General features: G+C 41.6%; 1 protein-coding gene across 1 annotated transcript; it reads right to left on the bottom strand.

Moving 5' to 3' along the window:
- Nucleotides 1-296: 296 nt before the first annotated feature.
- PNO1 (partner of NOB1 homolog) lies at nt 297-25,826 on the bottom strand. The gene is made up of 7 exons (XM_089680824.1): nt 25,565-25,826; nt 23,098-23,247; nt 15,108-15,191; nt 14,087-14,147; nt 11,108-11,225; nt 957-1,027; nt 297-845 (listed from the first exon to the last, which is right to left on the bottom strand). The coding sequence occupies exons 1-7, from the start codon at nt 25,730-25,732 to the stop codon at nt 778-780; spliced, it is 720 nt and encodes a 239-aa protein (XP_089536950.1). The 5' UTR covers nt 25,733-25,826; the 3' UTR covers nt 297-777.
- Between the last annotated feature and the right edge of the window lie 180 nt (nt 25,827-26,006).

The following is a 26,006-nucleotide window of genomic DNA, read 5'->3' as shown; positions in this document are numbered from 1 at the left end:
CCAAAGTGAGATAGTTATAGCCAAGTGCAACCAAGAAGAAAAAAAAAAAAAAAAAGAAGGTACTTCTAATTTTTTTATATGTACACATAAAGGTTTTGCCTTTCATTTCTATTTTAAACTGGATGGGTTGTTTTGCACGGTGAGGATTTACATATACTTTATGACTCACTTTGTGAGTAAAGGACAATTGGGCTGAGGCACCAGGAGCTACCGTCACTGTTGTGGAATTTTTAAATGTCCCACCACCTCTGGTTTTGCTCGGGAAAAAGCTTTCACCACATAGTCACTTACTCCACTTGCATTTAGAAAAAACACATTTAATTATGTATTACTGGACACAGGTACATTATATTGCATCATATCTGCAGGAAGTTCAGCTACACATTTGACATATTTCATACGTGTTTCTGCAGTGTTACCAATGTAGACTTCAGTCTCTGTTTCTCAGGAACACAGAAAGCATTCTTTGTTTCCACCCACACCAAGACGAAACTGGGAAGTACTGGGTTTAGAACATGAGGTTTGCATATTATCAGTTAAATTGTCATGTCCAGCACCATTTATTTAAATGGATTCCAAAATTGCACAGGATTAAAAATGGCATATTTTTAGTTTGTTACGGATTTCCGCACAGTCCTCTCATGTGAAATTTAAATATGGTCACATCTTCATCCACACACTTCTAAAACCTCAGTGATGAACTGAATGGGCAGCAAGTTTCCCTCTGCAAATGTTCAAAAGTTAGCAGCAATTCAGACACGACGCCAGACTGCCACATTAAAAACGATCCGCTGCTCTGCTTGCCACAGCCCGAATGTTTCCATATACTTTAGATGGTGGACTTCCTGTTGGGTTATTAAAGATGCAAAAGTTAACAGTTGCCTCTTTCAGTCAAGTTTTATCGTTCCACCCAAATCTATCCCATCTCTACAATGTGCAGCAACAACAACACTTACCCAGAATGAGGTTACAAATTGCTGTTCTCGCCATCTTAATATTTTGAAATGATCCCAAGATGTGTATTTTCCTGTCCAAATAAAAAAATGATGGAACACAATCAGTTGATGGTTCTAAATTGCTACTGAAGTCAAATACTCCTTTTGGCTACAAGCATAGGTTTTAGTAACTTCCATAAAGAGAAAAAAAAAAAAAAAAAGAAAGAAGTAGAAGGTTATAAAAAAAAAAAAAAATTAAAAAAAAAAGAGCAAACATTTTGAAAAAAGAAAAAAAAAAAAAAAAAAAAAAAAGTTTCTTTGTTTCTATTATAAAGTTTTGCAAACAGGTAATTTTTCTCCTTCACTGATGTGCGTTGATGAGGCTGCACTGATAGGCAGCACGGATAGGCACTGATATGCAAAAATGATGGGCACTGATAGGCAGCACTGCTGAGGGGCACTGCTAGGCACAGGTGGGTAGCATCACTGGGCAGTGCTGGGCGGCACTGATCATCAGTGCCCTGATGATCGGTGCCAATCCATCCTCTGACAATTACCGGTTATTGGCAGTACTTTCCTCACGCTGTGACAGCGTGAGGAAAGTGCAGCCGATAACCGGCAACTGCATTAACCGATGGTCTGCTGTGTCAATGGACACAGCTGATCATGTGGTAAAAGGCCGCTGTGATTGGCCTTTTACCACATCACATGATCAGCTGTGTCCACAGGATCACAGCGATCGCAGGGTGTGCACCCCCTGGGGCACGTTCTGGGAGGATGTCATATTACGCCCTCCCAGGACTAGACAACGGTGCTGTAGCTGTCATTTGGCTATAGCACGGTTGGCAAGTGGTTAAATAAACAAACTCCATCTTATGAACTATGTTATACCACATTTTTCCTGCAAGCATATGAACATTTATTTTTATGTAAAATGGCCTCTACAGTGATAGGCATTTTTTTTTTAAATATTAAACATGTCATACTTACCTGCTCTGTGTAATGGTTTTGCACAAAGCAGCCCTGATCCTCTTCTCAGATCACTGGCCGGCATTCCTGGTCCCCAGAGCGTGCAGCTTGCTATGGGGGCACCCAAGAAGGCTCGCGTTTGAGCAGCTACTCTGTGTGTCCATTCACACACAGAACGGCTCGGCCCTGCCTCGTCTCTCCTCATTGGCTTACTGGCTGTGCTGGCTCAGCCAATAAGGAGGGAGAGTCCTGGGAGAACTGAGGTTCTCGTGGACATTGCTTGATCATGATGGGGCTCAAGGATTAGGGGGAGTGAGGGGGCTGCTGCACACAGACATTTACAATCACTTTAAAGTGTATGCCACTCAAACATTTCATATTCCTGATGTGTATGTTGTATCTTGTATCCTGTTCTCTTTGTATGGTTTCCTTTCTGTGAAATACCTGGTGATCCTGTCAGTCTCCCTGTTTTCCTATTTCATTGACCACACTAGACATAGAAGAACATCCACCCCAGTGTGGTCAGTTTTTAAAAAGGTTGCCAATATTCTATATCCCCTCTCCTTCCCTAGCTTGTGAGGCAGAACACTGATGAGAAAATCCTACACAGGTTAGACCAGGGCTTGAAAAGTTTGCTTTGAATTTAGGAGCCAGCTTAACCATTAGCCGCCCGGCCAATGGCCGTTTGGCGGCTTGAAAAGCGCTGCAGCTTTCCGGGTGCACGCCATTTGGCGTGCTCCCGCACATGCGCGGTTGCAGAGCGACGCAGCAGTGCGATCTGTCACCGCCCGTGCACCTCGGACACGGCCGATGACAGATCCGAGTACCGGCTCCCGTTGCCGGTACCATGTGACCTGCTGTGACCAATCACAGCAGGTCACATGACAGTTGTATACAATGGATGGCTTCATTCATGATGCCATCCATTGTATACTAGTGCCTAGCTGTGAATGGTCACAGCTAATCACATGCACATGTCATGTGATTAGCTGTGACCAAATCACAGCTAAGCACCAAAAAACAAAAAAAAAACAAAAAAAAACAAAAAAAAAAAAAAAGCTGAATGAATCGATTTCATTCAGGTAAATGCTTGCTTATAGCAAAGTAATTCTTTGCTATAAGCAAATTGTGTAAAAAAAAAAAAAAATACTGATCACTTCCCCAAAGTAGTACAGTGTTACTATGGTAACATTGTACTATTTTGGTCATAGTAAAATATGAAAAAAAAAATCTTAAAAAAAAATGTAAAAAAAAATGTAATAAAAAAGTAATAAAAAAAAAAATTAAAAAAAAAAAATATATTTTTTTTTCATACTGTCACCAGTCAGTGTCGCTGTTCACCGCCATGCCAGTTATATGATGACGCTGTACTGCACTGGTGACAGTATGTAAAAAAAAAAAATAGTGAAAATAATTTTTTTAATTTTTTAATTTTCCGAAAAATTATGACAAAAAAATACAACTTCAAAAAAAACTCGCCATGCCTCTTATGAAGTACGTCGGACTGTCTACTCTGCAAAAAGGGGTCATTTGGGGGATATCTGTACGGTTCTGACATTCTTGGACCTCAAGATATTAGATTGGCTGTCAGTACTTCAGGATTGATCAATATTCAGACCTATACCATAGTTTGTGAACTCTATAACTTTCCTACAAACTAAAAAATACATCCTAATTTGGGTTATTTTCACCAAAGACATGTAGTAGAATACATCTCGGCCTAAATTTATGAAGAACAATTATTTATTTGTAAACTTTTATAACAGAAACAAAGAAAAATGTGTTTTTTTTTTCAAAATTTTTGGTCTTTTTTTGTTAATTTAGCAAAAAATAAAAACCCCAGCGGTGATTAAATACCACCAAAAGAAAGCTCTAGTTGTGTGAAGAAAATGATCAAATTTTAGTTTGGGTACAATGTTGTATGACTGCGCAATTGTCATTCAAAGTGTGAGAGCGCTGAAACCTGAAAACTGGCCTGGGCAGGAAGGTGTAAAATTGCACGGTATTGAAACGGTTAAAAAAAAAAAAGTTGGAAGCCAGTTTTTAATTTTTTTTCCGTGTAGGCAGTCAGCGCCCGGGGCAAGGCAACTTTTATACAACAAGCTTCATACGATGTGATTTGCCGCGTGACAATCGCAGCAAGACTGCACCATGTTTTAGGCGCCACTGAAACTAATGGCACCTCAATCTGCATTTTGGGATGCAGTGATTTGGTCAGGATCCCAAAACACCAAGGTGTGAATGGAGTCTGGTTCACACATATGCAAATCTGAGTTTGAAAAAGCATCCAGAATTGCATGGCAGGCTAGATTTTGTGTGTTCCTACTGAGATGGTTCACACAGATGCGATCGACACGCATTGTGGTTTGAGTGCCATTACGAAAAGGGTCCTGTGCAAATTTGTAGCAGTGCGCTCCAGACTCGCAAGTGATAGAGTGGCATGTGGAGGTAAGTGTTCACATAGGATTGTTATTGACTTTGCATTGAAGTCCGTGGGACGCAACTTTGCACTGAAGTCTGTGAGAGGCAGTGTGTGGCTCCTGGGTTCAATTTCTAGTCACCATGGTGATCTAGTGCCTGGGATTAGTTGAGACCTGGGTTAGACTGATGGCAATGTGTAAAGCAATAGAGCCCAGAATGGCCAGAATACCAACTCTTCCTTTCCAAGCTGGTGTGCACAGGGATTATAAGAGGCTAATACCAAGACAGATTCATGTACATATTGCTGGTTATTAACCACTTGCCTACCAGGCACTTATACCCCCTTCCTTACCAGGCCAATTTTCAGCTTTCAGTGCTGCCGCACTTTGATTGACAATTGCGCGGTCATGCAACATTGTACCCATATGAAATTTTGATAATTTTTTTCTCACAAATAGAGCTTTCTTTTGGTGGTAATTAATCGCCACTGGGCGCTTTAATTTTTTTCGCTATAAATTAAAAAAGTGCAAAAAACTTGAAAAAAAAAAAAAAGTTTCTTTGTTTCTATTATAAAATTTTTCAAACAGGTATTTTTTCTCCTTCACTGATGTGCGTTGATGAGGCAGCACTGATGGGCACTGATAGGCGGCACTGATGGGCACTGATAGGCGGCACTAATGAGGTGGCACGGATAGGCGGCACTAATATGCAGCACTGATAGGTGGCACTGATAGGTGACACTGATGATGGGTACTGATAGATGGCACTGACTGGCATCACTGCTGGGCACTGACTGGCGGCACTGACTGGCACAACCGCTGGGCACTGACTGGTGGCACTGACTGGCGGCACAGGTGGGCGGCACTGGTGGGTGGCACTGGTGGGTGGCACTGGTGGGCGCACTGCTGGGCACAGGTGGGCGGAACTTGTGGGTGGCACTGCTGGGCACCGATCATCAGGGCACTGATCATCAGTGGCCCTGATGATCGGTGCCGATCCCCGCTCTGACAACTGCCGGTTCTCGGCAGTACTTTCCTCACGATCTGACAGCGTGAGGAAAGTGCAGCCGAGAACCGGCACTTGCATTTCCCTGTGATCAGCGTGTCATTGGACACCGCTGATCACGTGGTAAAAGGCCGGTATGATCGGCCTTTTACCACATCTCGTGATCAGCTGTGTCCATAGGACACAGCGATCACGGAGATCGCCGGGTGCGCGCCCCAGGAGAGCGCGTTCTGGGGGGACGTCATATGACGTCCACCCAGAACTGGCCGGCCACAGTGAAGCCGTCATTCGGCTATCTGCGGTCGGCAACTAGTTAAACTACATTTAAGGTTGGGTATACACTTATGTGCTTTAAACACATAGCATTTGTACATTGCAATTCATTGCAAAATTGTGCCCAACACACAGACCTGGTATACAGACTGCGCTACAATGCACAGACAGGAATGTGTGGTGGTGCACTGCAAAGCCCAAATGTAGTGAGGCTTGTTAAGGATCTATTCAAAGTGACTGGGTTGCTTTCATTTAGCGCCATCATTTTACGAAGCACTTTTACACGTATTGTACATTCACGAGTCCCTAACCCTCAAGGGGCGTACAATCTAAAGTCCCTACCTTACATTCATACATACACATACTAGGGCCAATTTAGACAGGATCCAATTAACCTACCAGCATGTCTTTGAAATGTGGGAGGAAACCGGAGTACCCGGAGGAAACCCACACAGGCACAGGGAGAACATGCAAACTCCAGGCAGATGGTGCCGTGGATGGGATTTGAACCAATGGCCCTAGTACTGCCAGGCAGAAGTGCTAACCATTTAGCAATGAATATAAGCATTAAGGTTGTGTTCTCATGTGTGAGCAGCTGTCAGTGTCAGCTTGGGGAAGGAATGGGGTTGCTCTTTAGTAAATCACACTGCTGACTTTCGTTTTACTTTGCTTGGAGTGTCCCACAGCAACATGGTATGTTGTGGCCATGCAGTGTGCTGCTGACTGCACATCAAATCAGCATAGAAACCTTTTTTTATGTGTCCTAGTAGTGATCTGCAACTATCCAGTGCTGCAAAACACAGGTCATTGCACATGGTGTGATAAAGCTTTAACACACAGTTTTGCATCAGCCCTAAGCCCCAGTTCACACCGGTGTGACTTGTCATGCGACTTGACAGATCAAAGTTGCACCCCATTGCTGGCTATGGAACCGTTCAAATCAGTGTGACTCCGATTTGCACAGATTTTGAAAAAATGTTCCTGTGTCACACAGATGTCGGCAAGCCGCACATGAAGTTGCACTGAGTGGGTGTGAACCAGGGATTAGCAATTTGCAGAGAGAATTAAATGTGGTTATGTATTTGCCTGAAAAACTGCTTTATAGCTAGGTTAAAATGCCTTGCTAGGAATATAAACAGAATAAAAAAAAAAAATGCTTCCTTTCTTGGCAAGTACTGTCGTAGGCTCCTTCCCGATGACAGGTGATCAGGGTTCAGACTGGCTAGTCTTATCAGAGACCACCAAACTAAATACATGTGTATATATATATACACGTTAAAGTAATGAGTCCCATGTGGGTGGGGGGCTATGGCAACAACGTCACTTATCTTTTATGTTAGTATAACCTGCGCAGAGGACTGATCAATTTGGCTGCTGCTAGCAAAATCACAAATGTGTACCAGTGAACAAATGTGTGAGTGCAAACATAAAAATTGCTGTGCTGCCGCTACCAAAAAATACTTTAAATAAATGAACTCCCTACTACATAAAGGATCCCTGCAAATGTGCATATACTATAATGCCCCGTGGGCTGACTATTATTTCCTTCCTCCCCAGTTACTAAATCATAAATAAACCAATATGTAAATACGAGGTGCTGAAACGACAATAGTGTTAAAAATAGCACACATATAAATGCCATGAAACTATGTGTATACAGAGAAATTGTATAAAAAAAAATATATATATATATATATACACACACACACACACACACACACACACACACACACACACACACACACACACACACACACACACACACACACACACACACACACACACACACATATATATATATATATATTTATATTAAAAGTCCCAATAACTGTGCAAACATATGAAATTCCAAAAAAAGTGAAAGTTCCAAAAACAATCCCAAAGAAACCCCCATCCGCATCCAATGTGAATACTAAGTGATACAGTAGTAAATCTTCTTATCCATAGCAATTCTCTGTGCGAAGTGCTCCAATTAGTGCTCCCCCTCCAGAGCCCCACTCACCACAGATAACGGACCACCTGGAATGGTAGGTCAAATAATCGCATAAGATCTTGCAGCGCTCTCCTGCAGGAAAGCTGGCCGTCTGTGTGGTCTTGATACCTCTATATGCCATATGGATGACAGACTCCATAGTGGAGCACTCCTGATGACGTCATACGACGAAACGCGTAGGAAAGGGCTTGATAGCACTACACTTGTCCTCGGAGAAGGAATCGCTTTGTGCTGGGATTTAAAAGTGCCATACACATGGTTTTTATGTAAGTGCAATTTTAAGTGTTATTTACCCAATAAATACGGTGTTACGCTATGGAAGTTTCCCTTTGATGTTTTTACGGTGGTGGAGGAGTACTGTGGAGGTTCTGGAGGAGTTTTGTCGCAAACGATTGGTCTAGAGGTGTTTCCACTATGGAGTCTGTCATCAGTGTATAAAGGTATCAAGACCACGCAGACTGACAACTTTCCTGCAGGAGAGTGCTGCAACATCTTATGCGATATTTGACCTACCGTTCCAAGTGGTCAAATATCTGTGGTGAGTGGGGCACTGGAGGGGGAGCACCAATTGGAGCACTTCACACAGAATTGCTATGGATAAGAAGATTTACTACTGTATCACTTAGTATTCACATTGGATGTGGATTTCTTTGGGATTTTTTTTTTAGAACTTTACACGTTAATATATTTAAATACAATTTCATTGTATACACAGTTTGATGGCATTATATATATGTGCTATTTTTAGCACTATTGTCCTTTCAGCACGTTGAATTTACATATTGGTTTATTTACGATTTAGTCACTGGGGAGGAGGGATATAATTGTCAGCCCCCAGGGCATTGTAGTGTATGCACATTTGTAGGGATCCTTTATGTTGTAGGAAGTTCATTTATTTAAAGTATTTTTGGTAGAGGCAGCACAACAATTTTTTATGTTTTCACTTATCTTCTTGTTGGCGTTCACATGGCCCCATAACACTCCCTCCTCCAAAGAGGTTCTTTAAAAAAAAAAAAAAAAAAAATTCCGATTCGTCCTGTATTCATTTGTATTGTAATTGTACTGTCTGCCCTTCTGTTGTAAAGCACTGCGTAAACTGTTGGAACTATAGGAATCCTAAATAATAATAACAGAATGAAAACCCTTTCTAATCTTGAAGTAAATTCCTTACAGACCCCTGAACACTAGAAGTATGAATTATTCTGCAGCCCAACTAGCCCCTCACCTGCTTCAGATACTGGGTAGATGTGCATTCACCAAAAGAAACATGTAAAGCAGGAGATTACAGCTTTCAATGGAAAAGATTTATGTGGAGAACAAAGAGATTCATGTGGAAAAGTCAGGTTGGTCTAGGGCTTCCTTAATGTTTCTGAAAGCTCTCCACACCATTTATGGTCATGGGAAAGTTTCCAGCAAGGGATGATCTTCAATCTTCATCAACACAGAACAAGAACTTAAACACAAAAAAAAAAAACCTGTTTCTGCACCGACACAGCTCTGTGCCTGCGGCAACACTCATGAGGCTGTGCGACGAATTGCCACAAATACCTTGTTATTAAAGAACATTTACATGACCACATTCTGCCCTGGAACCCAGATATCCGCTGTAAGATTCAAAAACTAAAAGTGAAAAGCAGACACTAGTTATAATTAAAGTGCTAGTCGTCTTTTTATATTGTTTCTACAGGTAAGCTTCCGATCAAACTTACCTACAGGTACAATGAATATGTCCTAAACATGCAATGTCTAGAGATATTCACAATCGGCAATAGTCAATGACATCACACACTGCATTCAAAGCAAACAGTATGCTATGGAATGCACAGGCTCCAGCACGCATGCCATTAAAACATCCAGAACCCACGAACCTGGAAGGAAGACCGAGTGAAGATGGAAGCGTCAAGGGAGCTGCGACAGCACTGCGGTGGAGGGGGTCACGTTGCAGGTAAGTCTACCATAATGCAGTGCATACTAGCACATTATGGGGTAACCCTGCAGCGGCCCAACTTTTTCTTGGTAGCAGTTTACTAGCACTTTAAGCCTATGCTCACACTTGTGTTTTGCAGAAACATGCACAAAACTGCACCCTTTCCTGCAACGCACAAAAATGCAAAGCCCTTTTGCAGACACACATCTGTGCTATTCATTTTTACTGGCACCTCCCATGCATCTCGATAACGCACATGACTTCGAGCCTGGCAAAACATTCAAGTGCGTTGCTGGTAGGGCGGAATTTTTAAAAAGCGTCAAACACTGCTTGTGCATGCTTCTAGTGCATAGGGCAGCCCACTGAAATGAATGGGCTGCCCTAAACATTATGCATGGAAATGTGCCAAAATGCACACCCTGTGTTGCATCAGTATGGATGTGAACAGAGCATTACAGCACAATAAAGATTGAGCGAAAAAACTAAATAAATGTGTTTATGAAGCTCCTAAACAATGTATATTTTAAAGTTATTGTAAAGGCTAAGTTTTTTATTCTAAAATAAACAGGTTATACTTACCTGCTCTGTGCAATGGTTCTGCACAGAGCGGCCTCGAACCTCCTCTTCTGGGGTCCCTTGCTCCTCATGTGTGCCCCCAAAGCAAGCCGCTTGTTAAGCACACACATGCAGGCTCGCTCCCAAGTCAGGCTGTGTGCACATATAATGAGGCTCAGCCCCGCCCGCCTCACAGAATTTGACAGACAACAGAAGGAGCCAATGGCTCCCGCCTCGGTGTCCTATGAGGCGAGGAACATTGACCAGTGCCGCTGCATATGGGCACAGTGCTAGATCGAGACAGAACTCCGATAAGAACACAGGGTGGTGAGGGGGAGATAATACTGAGAGATTTTTACCTAAATATAAGGTAAAAAAAGTCTTGCCTTTAAAACCACTTTCACTGGAATTTGTGCTACTTCTGGCAATGACCAACAAAGAGGAGGCCAGTAACGGAAAATTAGGCAACTTCTGGCAGCTAATCATAAGAAATGCAGAGTTGACTTGACCTGAACAGGCATAGATCGCCAATAGAATGAATTGGGCTGTGGTCACAAGACTAACACAGAAGCAGTGTTGTTGAGCGCCATATGCAGACAGAGCTGGCCACTACCTCTGGTGGCTAATTATTTAAGCAATGCAGTGGCAGCTTAGTCAAGCAGACAGATGGGTAAGAACACAAATTGGGGCTCCCTCTGGCAACCAGTCACATGACCCACATGGCTTTGCAGAGAGCCACATGCAGGCAGTGCTGTCCAATAATTAATTTTTTTTACTAGACGAAGCCCAAATTCCATTAAAGAAACAGGTTTTCAAATCTACAAAACATTTTCACTGACTGCAAGTTATTACTCCAAATAGTCCACATTATTCTCATCAGTCTGACATGTCATGTAATTTTAGAAACTTGAATACAAGAAATTAAAAAAAAAAAAAAAAAAAAAGGCATGCAGTTCACAAACACACAAATTATTCAAAGAAAGGGTTAAAAGGCAGCCTATTTTATACAGGAAATGTGTATATACGTACGAGTCCGCAAGAACGATCCTGGTTCTTGTTACATTCTCAATGGTGAACTTAGTTTTTCCTCCTTTTCCAGCTATTCTGCCAATTGCACGAGAAAGATGGTCTCCTTTTAAAGGTTTAACTGGAATGAGAAGAAAGCAGGTTGTAACAATACCTGGAATGCTAACAAGATAAACAGCAGCACCCACCTCGTAAAAGATGAAAGGCAGTTTAATGTTGCTATACTGAAGCATTTCCATAATAGGTTCAAACCCAACCGGAACCCTGGCAGCAACGTGTTTGTGTGCTCATCATATATTTGGATGGGTTTCTTCACACAGTTTCAAAAGTACAACCCCTGGCAAAAAAGTATGGAATCACCACTCTTGGAAAATGTTCATTTAATTGTGTAGAATAAAAAAAAAAAAAAAAAAAAAAAAAAAAAAAGAGAGAGGAGACATGCCTCAAAAGGATTTCCATTTAGCATTCCAACCTTCTGACTTTAATAAACACTTAAAAAAAAAAAAAAAGGGAAAAAAGAGAAAAAAAAAAAAAAAAAAAAAAAAAAAAACTGTAGACAGTTGCAACTGTCTTTGCAGATCAAGCTGAGGGGGAAAAAAAACAAAACAAAAGAAAACAAAAAAACCCTCTGGTACGCCTCAAGTACTTTGTTGCACCACCTCTGGCTTTTATAACAGCTTGAATTCTCATGGATTTAACCATCAAATAGTATTCATCAATTTGGCTCCAACTTTCTCTTATTGCAGTTGCCAGATCAGCTTTGCAGGTTGGAACCTTGTCATGGACCATTTTCTTTCATTTCCATTCATTTTCAATTGGATTGAGGTCCAGACTATTTGCAGGTCATGCAGGACATTATAGATCTTTCTTAAAAGGAAAGTTCTCATGGCCTTTGCCCTATGACAAGATGCATTATCATCCTGAAAAATGAGGTCATCATCACCAAACATCCTTTCAATTGATGGAATAAGAAAGGTGTCAAAAATCTCAATATAAACTTGTGCATTTATTGAAGATGTAATGACTCATCTCCCCCATACTTGCAACCCCATATCATCAATGTTTGTGGCAATTTGCATGTTTTCTTCAGGCAGTCATCTTTATATATTTCATTGGAACGGCAAGCATCACCCTGCCCAATGCAGATTTGTGATTCATCACTCAATATCACTTTCATCCACAGTTCATCATTGATTTTCTTTAGCCCACTGTAACCTTGTTTTTTTCTGCTTAGGTGTTAATGATGGTTTTCGTTTGGCTTTTCTGTATGTAAATCCCAATCCCTTTAGGGGATGTCTTACAGTTCGGTCACAGACACTGACTCAAGTTTCTGCCCATTTATTTTGATGTGCATTTTCTGTTTTCAAGGCATATTGCTTCAAGTTTTTTATATTGACGCTTTGATGTTGTCCTTTACCAGTATGCTTTACTTTTACAACCTTCCCGCTTGGTTTGTACTTGATCCAGATTTTAGACAGCTCACTGGGAACGACCAACAATCGATTGTTTTAGAAAGCAAAGTACATGGATATTAGGGATGCACCGAAATTTCGGCCGCCGAAAATGGCCCTATCAGTGTTTTGCAGATAGGAAAAATATAGCCAATACAGGGGACTGTGTATACTGCAGATGTGAGGGGGGGGGGGGGGCGGAGAAAGGCAGGAGAAGAGAAGGGTATACAGTGACTAGCTGTCACTATATGTCAGTGCCGGTTTTTAAATGTAATTACCGGCTTTTTGAGAATGAGTTGTCACTTTCCCCAGAGCTAAAGGAAACAAAGGGCAGGGTCACTGGGTAATGTCACTGGGTGACCCCCTCCACTGTCTTTTAGCCCTCCGCGAATGACAGCTCCTTCTCTGATGGCATTGTTGTTTCTTTTTAGCTCGGGAAAGAAACTACAAAGAAACTTTGTTTCTTTTAGTTCTGAGCTATAGTGAAGAAAAAAAAAAAGCCAAGTTTCCTTTAGCTATATATCAGTACCGGCAATTGCATTTAAAAACGGCACTGACATATAGTGATAGCCAGTGAGGGAGCCTCTCTGTATACACTGCTACCTCACTGTATACACTGCCCCTCTCCTGCTCCCTCCTTGCACACACTGCCCCCCTTCCCCCTACAAAGATGGCCTGTCACTCATATGCCATCATATAGGGGACTATTGGTCCCCTATGTGATAGCAATAAAATCATAAGTTAAAAAAATAAAAATATACATGAAAGTAGAAAAAAAAAAAAAATTGGAGCCTCCCCACATACGCAAACATTTTGGTTCGGTTGTCGGCCACATGCATTCTAAATTTTCAGTATCGGCACCAAAATTTTAATTTCAGTGCACTACTAATGGTGATTCAATAATATTTTCCCCAGAATTGAGTGATTACATATATTTTTCCTTTGCTTGATCTGCAAAAAAAGTTGCAATTGACTACAGTTTTCTTTATTTTGTTAAGTGTTTCCTAAAGCCAGAAGGTTGGAATGTTAAATGAAAATAGTTTTGAGGCATGTCCATTTGTTGTTTTTTTTTTTGGGGGGGGGTTTATACTCAATTTAAATGAACATTTTCCAAAAGTGATGATTCCATACTTTTTGTCATGGGTTGTATAAACTAAAAGGCAAAACGTTTTTGGGGTAGTGTGGAGAGGTCAGGTTTTTATTGTTGTCTGCTCCCCTGTTAGAAACTGTCCAATGATGGGGCACTATTCCTCTCACTGACACCATTAGTGGGGCATTGTTACTGATGCTAGGACATTTTCTACTTCTACTGGCCAGTCAGGCCCCTCTAAAGTCAGAAGGATAATAAACTAGGCCTTTGTTCAGAAAGTTTGGAGACATCTGCTTTAATGGAATGCAAAAAACAAACTTACAGGGGTTATAACCCTCCCTTACTCTGTCCAAAATGAAAAAAAAAGTTTCGCCTATTGTTCCACTTAAAGAAATACTGGCCCATTAAGGTGGAAATTAAGAGAAATTATCTGCAGCTTACCGTCTGTGACTTCAAAGGTTTCTAAAAAGAGGTCATCTAATCGAACCAAAGCCAAGGCATCCTAAAAGGGAAATAAAAAGACACATAAATGCATTCCAACACAATTATCACAGATCTGTCCATTAACAGCTCCGATTTTTTTTTCTTTTTTTAAGAATGCCCTCACGGACCTCTGTAGCTGCAAGCATTGTTGAGTAATCCATACTCAAAGTTCACAGTACAGGCAATGAACAGTCACATTGTTCTCTCAGTGGCTGCATTCCACTGCACATCTGCTCCGTTAAACACAAAAGATAAGAAGGTTGTTGAATCACTGTTAAGAATATGCACACATACTTGAATGTCTATAGCTTGGCCATGGGTTCACTTTAAAAAGAAAAAAAAAAAGAAAAAAAAAAAAAAAAAAAAAGATAGTTGCAACTTTTTTTCTACTGCGCAATATCTGCTTTTCAAACCAGTTTAGTAGAAAACACACTAAACCTAATTTGAGTGCACACAAACACAATATATTTCACTTTCCTGCAACACTCTGTCAAGAAAATAGATACCAAATACTGAAGATCAAGCAGTAAAACTGCTATAGGGCGGATGTTAAGTGGTTATATAGCATTTTTACTTTGTGGTAGTCAGATGCAGTGCAGTTCCACTTTAAGTGGTTAAAGTAACAGTCATTTAAGCAAAAACAATGGTATAGGATTTAATCCCAGCTACAGATCCAACACTCATTGAGGTTTTTTGATTTTTTTGTTTTGTTTTTAGGGATGTTTCTGGCTGCTAATGTGGAGTTACTAACTGAGAAAAAGTATACAGCAACTGAGGTCAGAGGTCCTGATCAACATATTTGTAGCAGTGAGTACCTCAGAAAACACAGAGGCTTGGCAGCATTTTCAACAGATCATCTGCAACCAACCTTTTCTGGTGTCTTTACACCCATCATAGAAGATTTCCTATCTACATAGTATAAGACAGTGTTCCCAGCCAGCCCCCACAGTCTCCAGTAACAATACACTAGAGAACCTACCTCCACCTGGAAGCCCAGGATAAATGCTCTGACAAAATCTGCAGCTTTAGTGAGTGCACCAACATCTGTAGTTTCTTTACAGGTCTGCAAAACAAGATTTAATTTAATAAAATCAATTAAACAGGAGACATCTGAATCTGCCCTCAAAGTGGTCTGTGAACCCACATATTACATAAGCTCTGCCAGTACCAATTTGGTGGCGTTCCCAGAAAATGACTACAATTAACAAAGGCAGCATTTACATGGATCACAAAAGTGTAGAAAGTGGGAAAATGAGCTAGAATTTCCAGTACACAGAAGAATTCAATATTGTGTGTTAATAAACCATAAAGCCAGGCAACATTTATAACTATTAAAGTAGAACCCCAGCCAAAATGGTTTTTATTTGGTCTTGGATGGAGTAGGGAAGTGTTGGGCTTATACTGGCCTGATTCCCACATCGAGGAGATTTCCCCTTATTACCAGTCCCAATGACACCAAAAAAAGATGTGAGCAAAAGTCTCATAAGAAGCTACTCTCAGTCTTCTAGCTTTGACAGCTATAAACTGAAGGCTATCCCATCTACTCCTGTTTTGGCTACAATAACATTACAGGTACTCTTTGACTTTCTATCTTGGTAATAGTGTTGACCATTGAGTAGTTTTGGTTAATTTTCTTCTTTACAGGATAAGTTAGGAGCCTGTAAAGCATTGCACCACCGATCAGTAGATCATGGGTGCAATACCAGGCTCCCGCAGGCTGTCAGAGTAGCTATCTTGGCATGCAGTTACTGAATTCCAGGGAGATCAATGAAATATGGGAACTCTTACCAAGGCCCTTGTAGTTTGAGAACTACAAGCCTTCTGCCACAATGGCTGATGGTAGTTGTGGTTCATTCATTCACAGAACCAATGAATGAATGACACCGCAATGGGGGGGGGGTCCCGCTGTTTTGAAAAATTGTGGCAGCAGGTGCGGGGAAAAGGTCCCCTGGCCGCTGTCACAGGGAAGGTGGGGATCAGGGTTGGGGTGGTGGATGCTGAACGGGTTACATCCTAAATATGGGTGTAACATGTTCAGAATGGTGAACTTATCCTTTAACCACTTGTCTACTGGCCACTTTTACCCCCTTCCTGCCCAGACCAATTTTCAGCGCTCTCATACGTTGAATGACAATTGTGCGGTCATGCAACATTATACCCAAACTACATTTTTATCTTTAATATAAAATAGAGCTTTCTTTTGGTGGTATTTGATCACCACTGGGGTTTTTATTTTTTGCTAAACAAACGAAAAAAACCCCATAAATTTTGGTAAAAAAAGAAAAACAACCGAGTCAGTTTACAACCGCTGCTCTATAGAGGATAATGGGAGGGTCTGATCGGGTCTGCCTAAAACACCAGATGGACCCGATCGCTCCGCCCATGTGAAAGGGGCCTTACCAAAGAAGCAATGCTGTAGTAACAAGTAGTTTCTTTGCCCTCTACAGTGATATTGTTGGTATTGAGTTTCCACCAGCGACAGGATAACTAGTGTGTCATAGGCCTAAATTAGCTACTATTCTGAGGACAGCATTAGAGGCAAGCTACTAACGCTGCAACCTTACTAACGGCAGAAAGTTACAGTGCACCTTCCCCTTGAATCTACTTAAATTTAATTAAAGTAATACTGAACAGAGAAGTGTTAATTGTCATAATTCAGTCACACAAATCATATCATGCCACTGGATTTTGTTTTTTTAATCCTTGAAGTAACCTATTGCTGCAGCGCTGGTATGTGGTCACATGATCTTTCCCTGTTTTATGGTATCTGCACGGAAAGATCTTTGGGAGGTGCTCCTAATACTCTGCTGATGTATACTCTTTACAGATTGGTGCTGTGCCAGTCAACAGTTTCAGAAGAGCAATTCAAATGAAAATACAAAATATCAAACTGTTTTCCACCTCCCTATAAATCTTTACTGAACATCAAATGTATATTTTTTTGTGCATTAAAATAGTATAGACGGAGTTAAAGATGACAAACACTTGTTTTTGTTTTGTTCAGACAGCATCTGCATCCAAGGTTGGTTTTGTACTATACAGGTATTAGCAATTACATTTGATATACAGTCATGGCCGAAATTGTTGGCACCCTTGATATTTTTCCTGAAAATCAAGTATTTCACACAAAAAAGGTATTGCATTAACACATGTTTTGCTATACACATGTTTATTCCCTTTGTATGTATTGGAACAAATATAAAACAGAGGCAGAAAAGCAAATATGACATAATGTCACACAAAACCCCAAAAATGGGCTGGACAAAAGTATTGGCACCCTTAACTTAATATTTGGTTGCACACCCTTTGGAAAACATAACTGAAATCAGTCGCTTCCTATAACCATCAATAAGCTTCTGACACCTCTCACCCGGAATTTTGGACCACTCTTCCTTTGCAAACAGCTCCAGGTCTCTCTTATTGGAAGGACACCTTTTCCCAACAGCAATTTTAAGATCTCTCCACAGGTGTTCAATGGGATTTAGATCTGGGCTCATTGCTGGCCACTTCAGAACTCTCCAGCGCTTCTTTGCCATCCATTTCTGAGTGCTTTTTGACGTATGTTTGGGGTCATTGTCCTGCTGGAAGACCCAGGATCTTGGACGCAAACCCAGCTTTCTGACACTGGGCCCTACAGTGCGACCCAAAATCCTTTGGTAATCCTCAGATTTCATGATGCCTTGCACACAGTCAAGGCACCCAGTGCCAGAGGCAGCAAAACAACCCCAAAACATCATTGAACCTCCACCATATTTTACCGTAGGTACTGTGTTTTGTTCTTTGTAGGCCTCATTCCGTTTTCGGTAAACAGTAGAATGATGTGCTTTACCGAAAAGCTCTATCTTGGTCTCATCTGTCCACAAGACGTTTTCCCAGAAGGCTTTTGGCTTACTCAAGTACATTTTGGCAAACTGTAGTCTTGCTTTTTTATGTCTCTGTGTCAGCAGTGGGGTCCTCCTGGGTCTCCTGCCATAGCGTTTCATTTCATTTAAATGTCGACGGATAGTTCGCGCTGACACTGATGCTCCCTGAGCCTGCAGGACAGCTTGAATGTCTTTGGAACATGTTTGGGGCTGCTTATCCACCATCCGGACTATTCTGCGTTGCAATCTTTCATCAATTTTCCTCATCCGTCCACGACCAGGGAGATTAGCTACAGTGCCATGGGTTGCAAACTTCTTGATAATGTTGCGCACTGTGGACAAAGGCAAATCTAGTTCTCTGGAGATGGACTTGTAACCTTGAGATTGTTGATATTTTGCCACAATTTTGGTTCTCAGGTCCTCAGACAGTTCTCGTCTCCTCTTTCTGTTGTCCATGCTTAGTGTGGCACAGACAGACACACAATGCAAAGGTTAAGTGAACGTCTCTCCTTTTTATCTGCTTTCAGGTGTGATTTCTATATTGTCCACACCTGTTACTTGCCCCAGGTGAGTTTACAGGAGCATCACATGCTTGTAACATTCTTATTTATCCGCAGTTGTGAAAGGGTGCCAATACTTTTGTCCAGCCCATTTTTGGAGGTTTGTGTGACATTATGTCGAATTTGCTTTCTTTCCTCCCTTTTTTTGTTTTGTCCCAATACACACAAAGGGAATAAACATGTGTATAGCAAAACATGTGTTAATGCAATACGTTTCGTGAGAAATACATGATTTCCTGGAGAAATATCAAGGGTGCCAACAATTTCGGCCATGACTGTATTTAGTACTGATTAATATTAAAACTAAGCTTTTTTGAGAGTTTTAGTGAATAATCAACATTCTATATCATGCCCCCATAGTGTTTAGCAATAGGACGAGGAGGGAATGTCATGTAGCACTGTATACGCCCATGTGTGACTATAGTCATGTGGGCGGAACAGATAAACAGGAAAAAATAAATAAATGAAGAACTTAGAAGGGAACTGAAATATTAGCACGCTCAAAAGGACATCAACTGGCCTATACAATCTCAGCCTGCAGTGGGGACACAGAAGATGGGAGGGACAGTTAAAGGCAGGTTCAACCAGGTATATTTCTTTCTACATAGAACACATTTTTTAGTAGCTTTGGGACTATGCACATTGTGTTATATAGCATGTAATGAGAGTTTTTCTATAGTCTGGGTTTAATGACACTATTTTTTTTTTGGTAAATGCCTTTTTGTTTTTATTCTCTCATTTCCACATATCTCGCCAAGGTGAGAATGATGTACTACACTGCCTGCAGACTCCTGGGACATAAATATCATATCCCAGAAGTCTTCAGGCAACTCCAAAAGTGCCAATTCCATCCATATGCACACAGCGCTCTACCCACAGAATCATATATACACAATGGCGATACAATGGCAATGTGTAAACAATACATCTAAAGCTCTGGATGCGCATGCCTTCAGAAAACAAGGAAAGTGCCTTTGGTAAAGATGGCAGTTTGGGACAGAGGCGGCCTTAGAAACTTGTCTGGAATGCAAAGTAACGTTGGCCTAAGTGGAAAGGCAAGTATGTTTTTTGCATATAACATTTAAATTGTGGCTTTTAAACATTTTCAGGATTGGGGAAAATCTCCTCAGTTTGCATAAATTTTGAATTTGTGTTCTAAATCCACTGCAGTCTAAATCAACAGCACAACTCTGCATTTCTGTCAGATAATGCACCACTTCACCCAGAAGATTGTTGCAATTACAAATGATTATGCATTCTCATGTTTACTTATTTTGTTTTAAAAACTTCCAATCTGGCTTTTTTATGTTTCTGTGTCAGCAGTGGGGTTCTCCTACCATAGTGTCTCTTTTAATTTAGATGGCAACGTAGTGCGAGCTGACAGTTGTATCCTGTGTCTGAAGGTCAGCTTGAATTTCTCTGGAAGTTTATTGAGGTTCTTTATCCACTATTCGAACAATCCTTTGTTGCAGTCTTTGATCAAGTTTTTCTCTTTCGTCCACATCCAGGGAGAGTAATTACAGTGCCAAGGGCTGCAAACTTGACAATGTTGTGCACAGTGGACACAGGAACATTAAGATCTGTTAATTTATGCAGGCGAGTTTAATAACAAATTTCAGGAGCATCACAAACTTGGAATTGCAATTATTTCTTCCACATTTGAGAAGGTGCCAATAATTTTGTCCAGTCCATTGGAAGGGTTTTGCGTGGAATGTTTCAGATTTGGCTTTTTGTTTCTTTCTTAGAGCGAAGTGGTGCATTATCTAACAGAAATGCAGGGTGCCATTATTTTGGGCCATGACTGTAAAGTCACTTAGGTAGTTCACAGCTTCTTCTCGCTTTGCTGATTGTATCACCAATCACAGTCAAATGTCAGACTAATTGGAGTCTGGCAGTTGTGAACAGCTCTGTAATTCTAATAATTTTTATTATATATGAAAGACAACCAGGAGCCTGCAATAAGTGTGTTTTGGAATTGCTACAGTGCTGCACAAGCAGAGGTTTTGAGATCACATTACTGACAAAAGAAAAGTGTGGTGGCCTGATGCACTAAAGCAATCAGTGACCATTTGAAAGCACTGGCAGGTCCTCTCAGCCCCCACTGCAGTGTTATGACAAAGATTTTCCATAACACACTGCACTCCACTACTCCATACTCTTACTACTTGACCTCTCTGCGGCTTTTGATACTGTTGACCATCCCCTCCTCCTCAAAAAAACTCCACTCTTTTTGCCTCCGAGACTCTGCTCTCTCCTGGTTCTCCTCCTACCTACTTTGCTTCTTCAACGTTACCTAAAACTCTGTGTCCTCCCATCCACTCACTCTTTCTGCAGGGGTTCCTCAAGGTTCTGTCCTTGGACCTCTTCTCTTCTCCATCTACACCTCCTCCCTTGGTCACTCGATAAACTCCCATGGCTTCAAGTACCATCTCTATGCTGATGACACACAAATCTATCTTTCTACTCCTCACCCCTTCAGTCTCCTCTGGCATTACTAACCTACTAAGTGACATGTCGGCATGGATGTCACTCCACTTCCTCAAACAATCTTTCTAAAGTGGAGCTCATACTATTCCCTCCAGCCCGTGCCCCCTCCTGACTTCTCCATCAAGATCAATAATACAACCATCAGTCCCTCCCCTCATGCCAGGGTACTAGGTGTAATCCTAGACTCCCATCTATCCTTTCAGCCCCAAATCCAATCACTGTCCAAACCTTGTATACAACATCTCCAAGATACGCCAGTTTTTAATCTCTGAAACCACAAAGCAACTTATTCACTCCCTTGTTATCTCTCGCCTTGACTATTGTAACTCCCTCCTCATTGGCCTGCGTAATCACAGGCTATCATGAATGCTGCTGCCAAACTCATCCACCTTACTAACCATTCCATGTCTGCCTTCCCTCTCTGCCAATCCCTTCACTGGCTTCCCATTGCCCAACAAATAAAATTCAATAAACATTAATAACATATAAAACCATTTATAACTCTGCCCCAAATTACATCACCAATCTTGTCTCCAAATATCACCCAAACCGCCCTCTACGCTCCTCCCACAAACTCCTGCTCTCTAGTTCCCTTGACTCCTCCTCCCATTGTCATCTGCATGACTTCTTCAGAGCCTCCCCATACTCTTGAACTCTCTACCCCAATCTATCCGACTATCGCCTACTCTGCCCACTTTTAGGCGTTCCCTGAAAACCTCTCTCTTCAGGGAAGCCTATCCAGCCTTCAGCTAATAACCAAAACTTCTATTTCTCCCATCAGTTCATCCCCCACAGTTATTACCTTTTGTACCACCAGCCCCTCCCACTGAGATTGTAAGCTTCAAGGAGCAGGGCCCTACTAACCCTCTTGTATTGAACTGTATTGTTGCTGTATTGTCTCCCTTTAAATTGTAAAGTGCTGAGCAAACTGTTGGCGCTATAGAACGTATAATAATAATTTCATACAGTGAGTGAAGGTGTCAGTCCATACTGGCCCACTGCAGGACACAGTGTGTCCGGCTTCAATAATGTGTGCAATCATCAACAAGCAACATACATATCCTAGTAGGTGTCAAGATTTTCATTGGTGCCCAACAGCATCTAATTAGAATTTTGCAGCAAGTTAGGAAAGTCAAAGGGGTCTTATTTTGTTGGTCTGTCTTTTTTTTTTTTTTAAAGTAGAACTCCAGCCCAATTATTCTTTCTAGTCTTGAACTGAGTGAGAAAAGATCAGAGCCTCTTTCGTGTTCTTACTGCTGTTTTTTGTGCCTATTGGGAGAATGTCTGCACTATGGGGTTTATTTACTAAAGCTGGAGAGTGCAAATTCAGACTCCCTTCTGCATAGAAACCAATCAGCTTCCAAGTTTCATTGCCAAAGCTTCATTGAACAAGCTGAGGTTAGAAGCGGATTGGTTTCTATGCAGAAGGGAGTCTGATTTTGGACTCTCCAGCTTTAGTAAATAAACCCCCATGTGTCATGGTAATCATAGTCTAAAATGGAAGGGAAATCCAGAATATTAAAACCTGTGTCATTAAGTCAAGAAATGGTAAGAAGGGATCTCTTTCAATGGGGTCATCTGTCCCTGATGACAAACGTTATATGTGGGTTTAATCTACAGTGTAAAACCTGACAGGGGCTCTAACCCTTCCACACAAACATGTGAAAGTTGGCCTAAGTACTTCTTTAATGTAAGAAAATGTACACATATATGGCCGTAATGTGCTTTCCCTCCCAGATATCACTCATTATGGTCACCTCTATGGAAACAAGTCCATGGCCTTCCATCGTAAGTCACTGTTGGCACTAAATAAGATTCCACCATTACAGGGATCAAGTCACCTGTGTGGGACACTTCAGATACTGCCAATGTCGGACTCTTTGGCCACAAACTATATTGCAGTGACGCTGAAGTTCAGTCTCACTTCCTCACATCTTGTATATAGCCTGGGAACCAGCGAGTGGCAGCTCTCACCTAATACTTCTCAAACTGATATCTTGTGTGACGGATTATTTAAATATCAAACGAACCAATGGATGGAGTATGGAATAGCACTCACCCTTATCTCCACATTTCTTGTTTTCAAGTTGAATCGAACTTGAAGCTGCAAGTGTTCTACAATCGGGGTAAAGATTTTCATCCAGTTTTCTTTCAGAGGTGTATAACGGTGTGAGGGAACTGGGATCTTTCGCATTTCTTCCTTGTCACCCTGTAGATGGCATAGATCTACAATATTATAGGTCCAGGAAATAGGTACAAGCAAGCAATATACAAGCTCCCATACTAATGCTATCCAGCAAACATCGTAACTGTGCTAAAACCAGAGTGTTCACTCAATGTACTTTACCCTGAGATTTCAGTGATCTGTCACCATACGCCCCACAAAAAAGGAGCCTTCATGCTGCCCCAGTGCGCTTTGGACGCAGAACAGGTGCAGCACAATGCGACTGTAGTTGTCATGCAGGTTAGCTGGTCCTTCACTTACACTTCTATTGGTGCACACAAAAAATCATGGGACAGAATAGACGTCTATGGGAAACTGCAGATACCCGCACAAAAACCGGGGACACTGTAATGCAGCAGATCAGTGCAACTTCCAATGCCATTCCTGGAATACAATCAAGTCAGGCTAAGTGCTGCTCAGATTTGCATTTTTATCAATGAAATCAAGGCCCCCTCTGATTGGCTGAGATAGAGGGGGTAGAGGATATCATCTCCATCTCAGCCAATTGGAGAAAGCCTTGTATTCACTGATAAAACACAAAGCTTCATGTAAATGGCTGAGCAGTGCTGTGGGTGTCAAATAAAAGTTAACGACACCCCAAAAGTAGGCTGCAAGTGGACCATATAAACAACCATGTGATCTGGTTCCAGTGTGGCTAACAAACGTGTGCCTGCACTTTTTGGTTGTGATGTGGTGCCATTCAATATAACAGGGATAAAATCACATGTGGATGTCACAGAAATACAGTGCAGTTCTTGTACGATCCATAGTGTGAATAGAGGCTAAATGTGAGCTCTGGCACTAGAATTATTGCTGAGCGTAACCAGCATGAAAACCACAAGTACACCACATCCATACCGCATCGAATCAGTGTGAAGCCGCTCTTACTCTATCCAAAATGGAAAAGTTTGCTGTTCTAATATAATCACCCCGTGTCCAGGGAAATTTTTACATTGTTCACAAGCCCCAGGACTTTTTTTGCCACCTGTGCCCCTTTAGAGGGGGATTTCCTGACACTTCCTGTCCCATAGTCACAACAGGAAGTAAGAGGAGATCCCTCTAACGTAGTGCTACACCACTATATCGGCCAACTAAACCCAATCTAAAATTGGATTATCGGCGTTTTGCCAATAATGTCATTGACTCCAATGTAAAAAAAGGTGTCCCATTGACTCCAATGTAAAAACACCCCCTTACTGACGCCAATGCAAAAAAAATAATTGTATCCCGTTGACGCCAATGCAAAAATCGCCCCGTTATGGACTCCAGTGCAAAATAATGTCATTGACTCCAATGTGTGGAGACACAACAAACCTTCTGGCAATGGAACGTATTGATGTGCCATCCTGGCGGAGTGGGACTGCCTGTGCAACCTCTATAGGGCCCAGGTATCGCCTCATGTTACCAGTAGTGACACTGACCCTAGCTAAATGCAAAACTAGTGAAAAACAGTCAGAAAGGATGAGCAGGGAAAGAAATGTCAGTGGCCTCCACCTGTAAAACCATTCCTGTTTTGGGGGTCGTCTCATTGTTGCCCATCTAGTGCACCTGTTATTTTCATTAACACCAAACTGAAACTGATTAACAACCCCCTCTGCTACTTAACTGACCAGATCAATATCCCAGGAGTTTAACTGACTTGATGCTATACTCTGATTAAAAAGTGCTTCTTTCATTTTTTCTGAGTAGTATATATATATATATATATATATATATATATAGATAGAGATAGAGATAGAGAGAGAGATTCTCCCCCACCCCCATTAGCTTTTCTGGCCAATTTGTGTTACTTTCCATAAAAGTTATTTTATGTTCCTGGATTGTACATCTTAAATTCATATTGATTTAAAAGTCAAATAAAACAATTATATGAAACAAATATTTTTTTTTAAATTGTCCATTTCCAGCCAAGTGCGTCCTGACTTTTCGGTTCAGAATTTTCATTTCGGTGCACTGCTACCCCAAAGTGAGGCAATCCTTGGTTGTCACCAGAGCCACCAGTGTCCCCATTGGAAGATTACCCCTCTATTCCTGTTCGGGTGACAACCCAACATTCTTAGTAATAGTAAAACAGGAGAAAGAGTGACTGTCCCTAATGGGGACACATGCAGCAGTAACACCTGGCAGTGGATCTGATCCCTCTCCTCTATCCAAAACTATAACAAGTTTTGCCTTTGGTTACATTTTACACCCAAAATATTGAGCAGACGAATCCTGGAGAAAAGGGGGACTTTAACCCTTCCCTAGTCTACCACCAAGTCCTGGCATGACGAAGGCCCCGGCTCTAGTCTCTCTCACACACCATGAGCTTGTCTCCGGAGATCTGTGGGAAGTCCGGCCTCTTGCGTGGCTGCTCCCCGGTGTCCATGGCCTTGTCCTCCGTTGCCCTCCTCTTCCTGTTCCTCCTGCCGGTCACACTGGTGAAGGTCCCCTCGGAGGAGGTGGTAGCGGCGGTGCTCTCCGTCTCCATCTTGTCTGCAGAGCTAACACTTCACTCACACCAACACGTGCGAATCAGCTGCCATCCGGGTAGTCATAAGGGGCGGAGTTAGCACTAAGCAGAAAATAGAACCTTTTCAGGATGATGTCACCAGAGAAGCCCGACGCATCTACATCCTGTGCGAAGCCATCGAACCGCCTTTTAATGTGCCTCTTTCAAACAATACACGCTGCTTAAATAGAACTACTTCGTGACGTTATAATTTAATATATAATTTAATAAAAATAACTTTTCTTTAATCATT

This window comes from Staurois parvus, unplaced genomic scaffold, assembly GCF_062004578.1.
Source record: "Staurois parvus isolate SC_StPar_1 unplaced genomic scaffold, SC_StPar_1.0 ptg000001l, whole genome shotgun sequence".
NCBI lineage: Eukaryota > Metazoa > Chordata > Amphibia > Anura > Ranidae > Staurois > Staurois parvus.
This window is presented reverse-complemented; position numbering and strand designations above follow the sequence as displayed.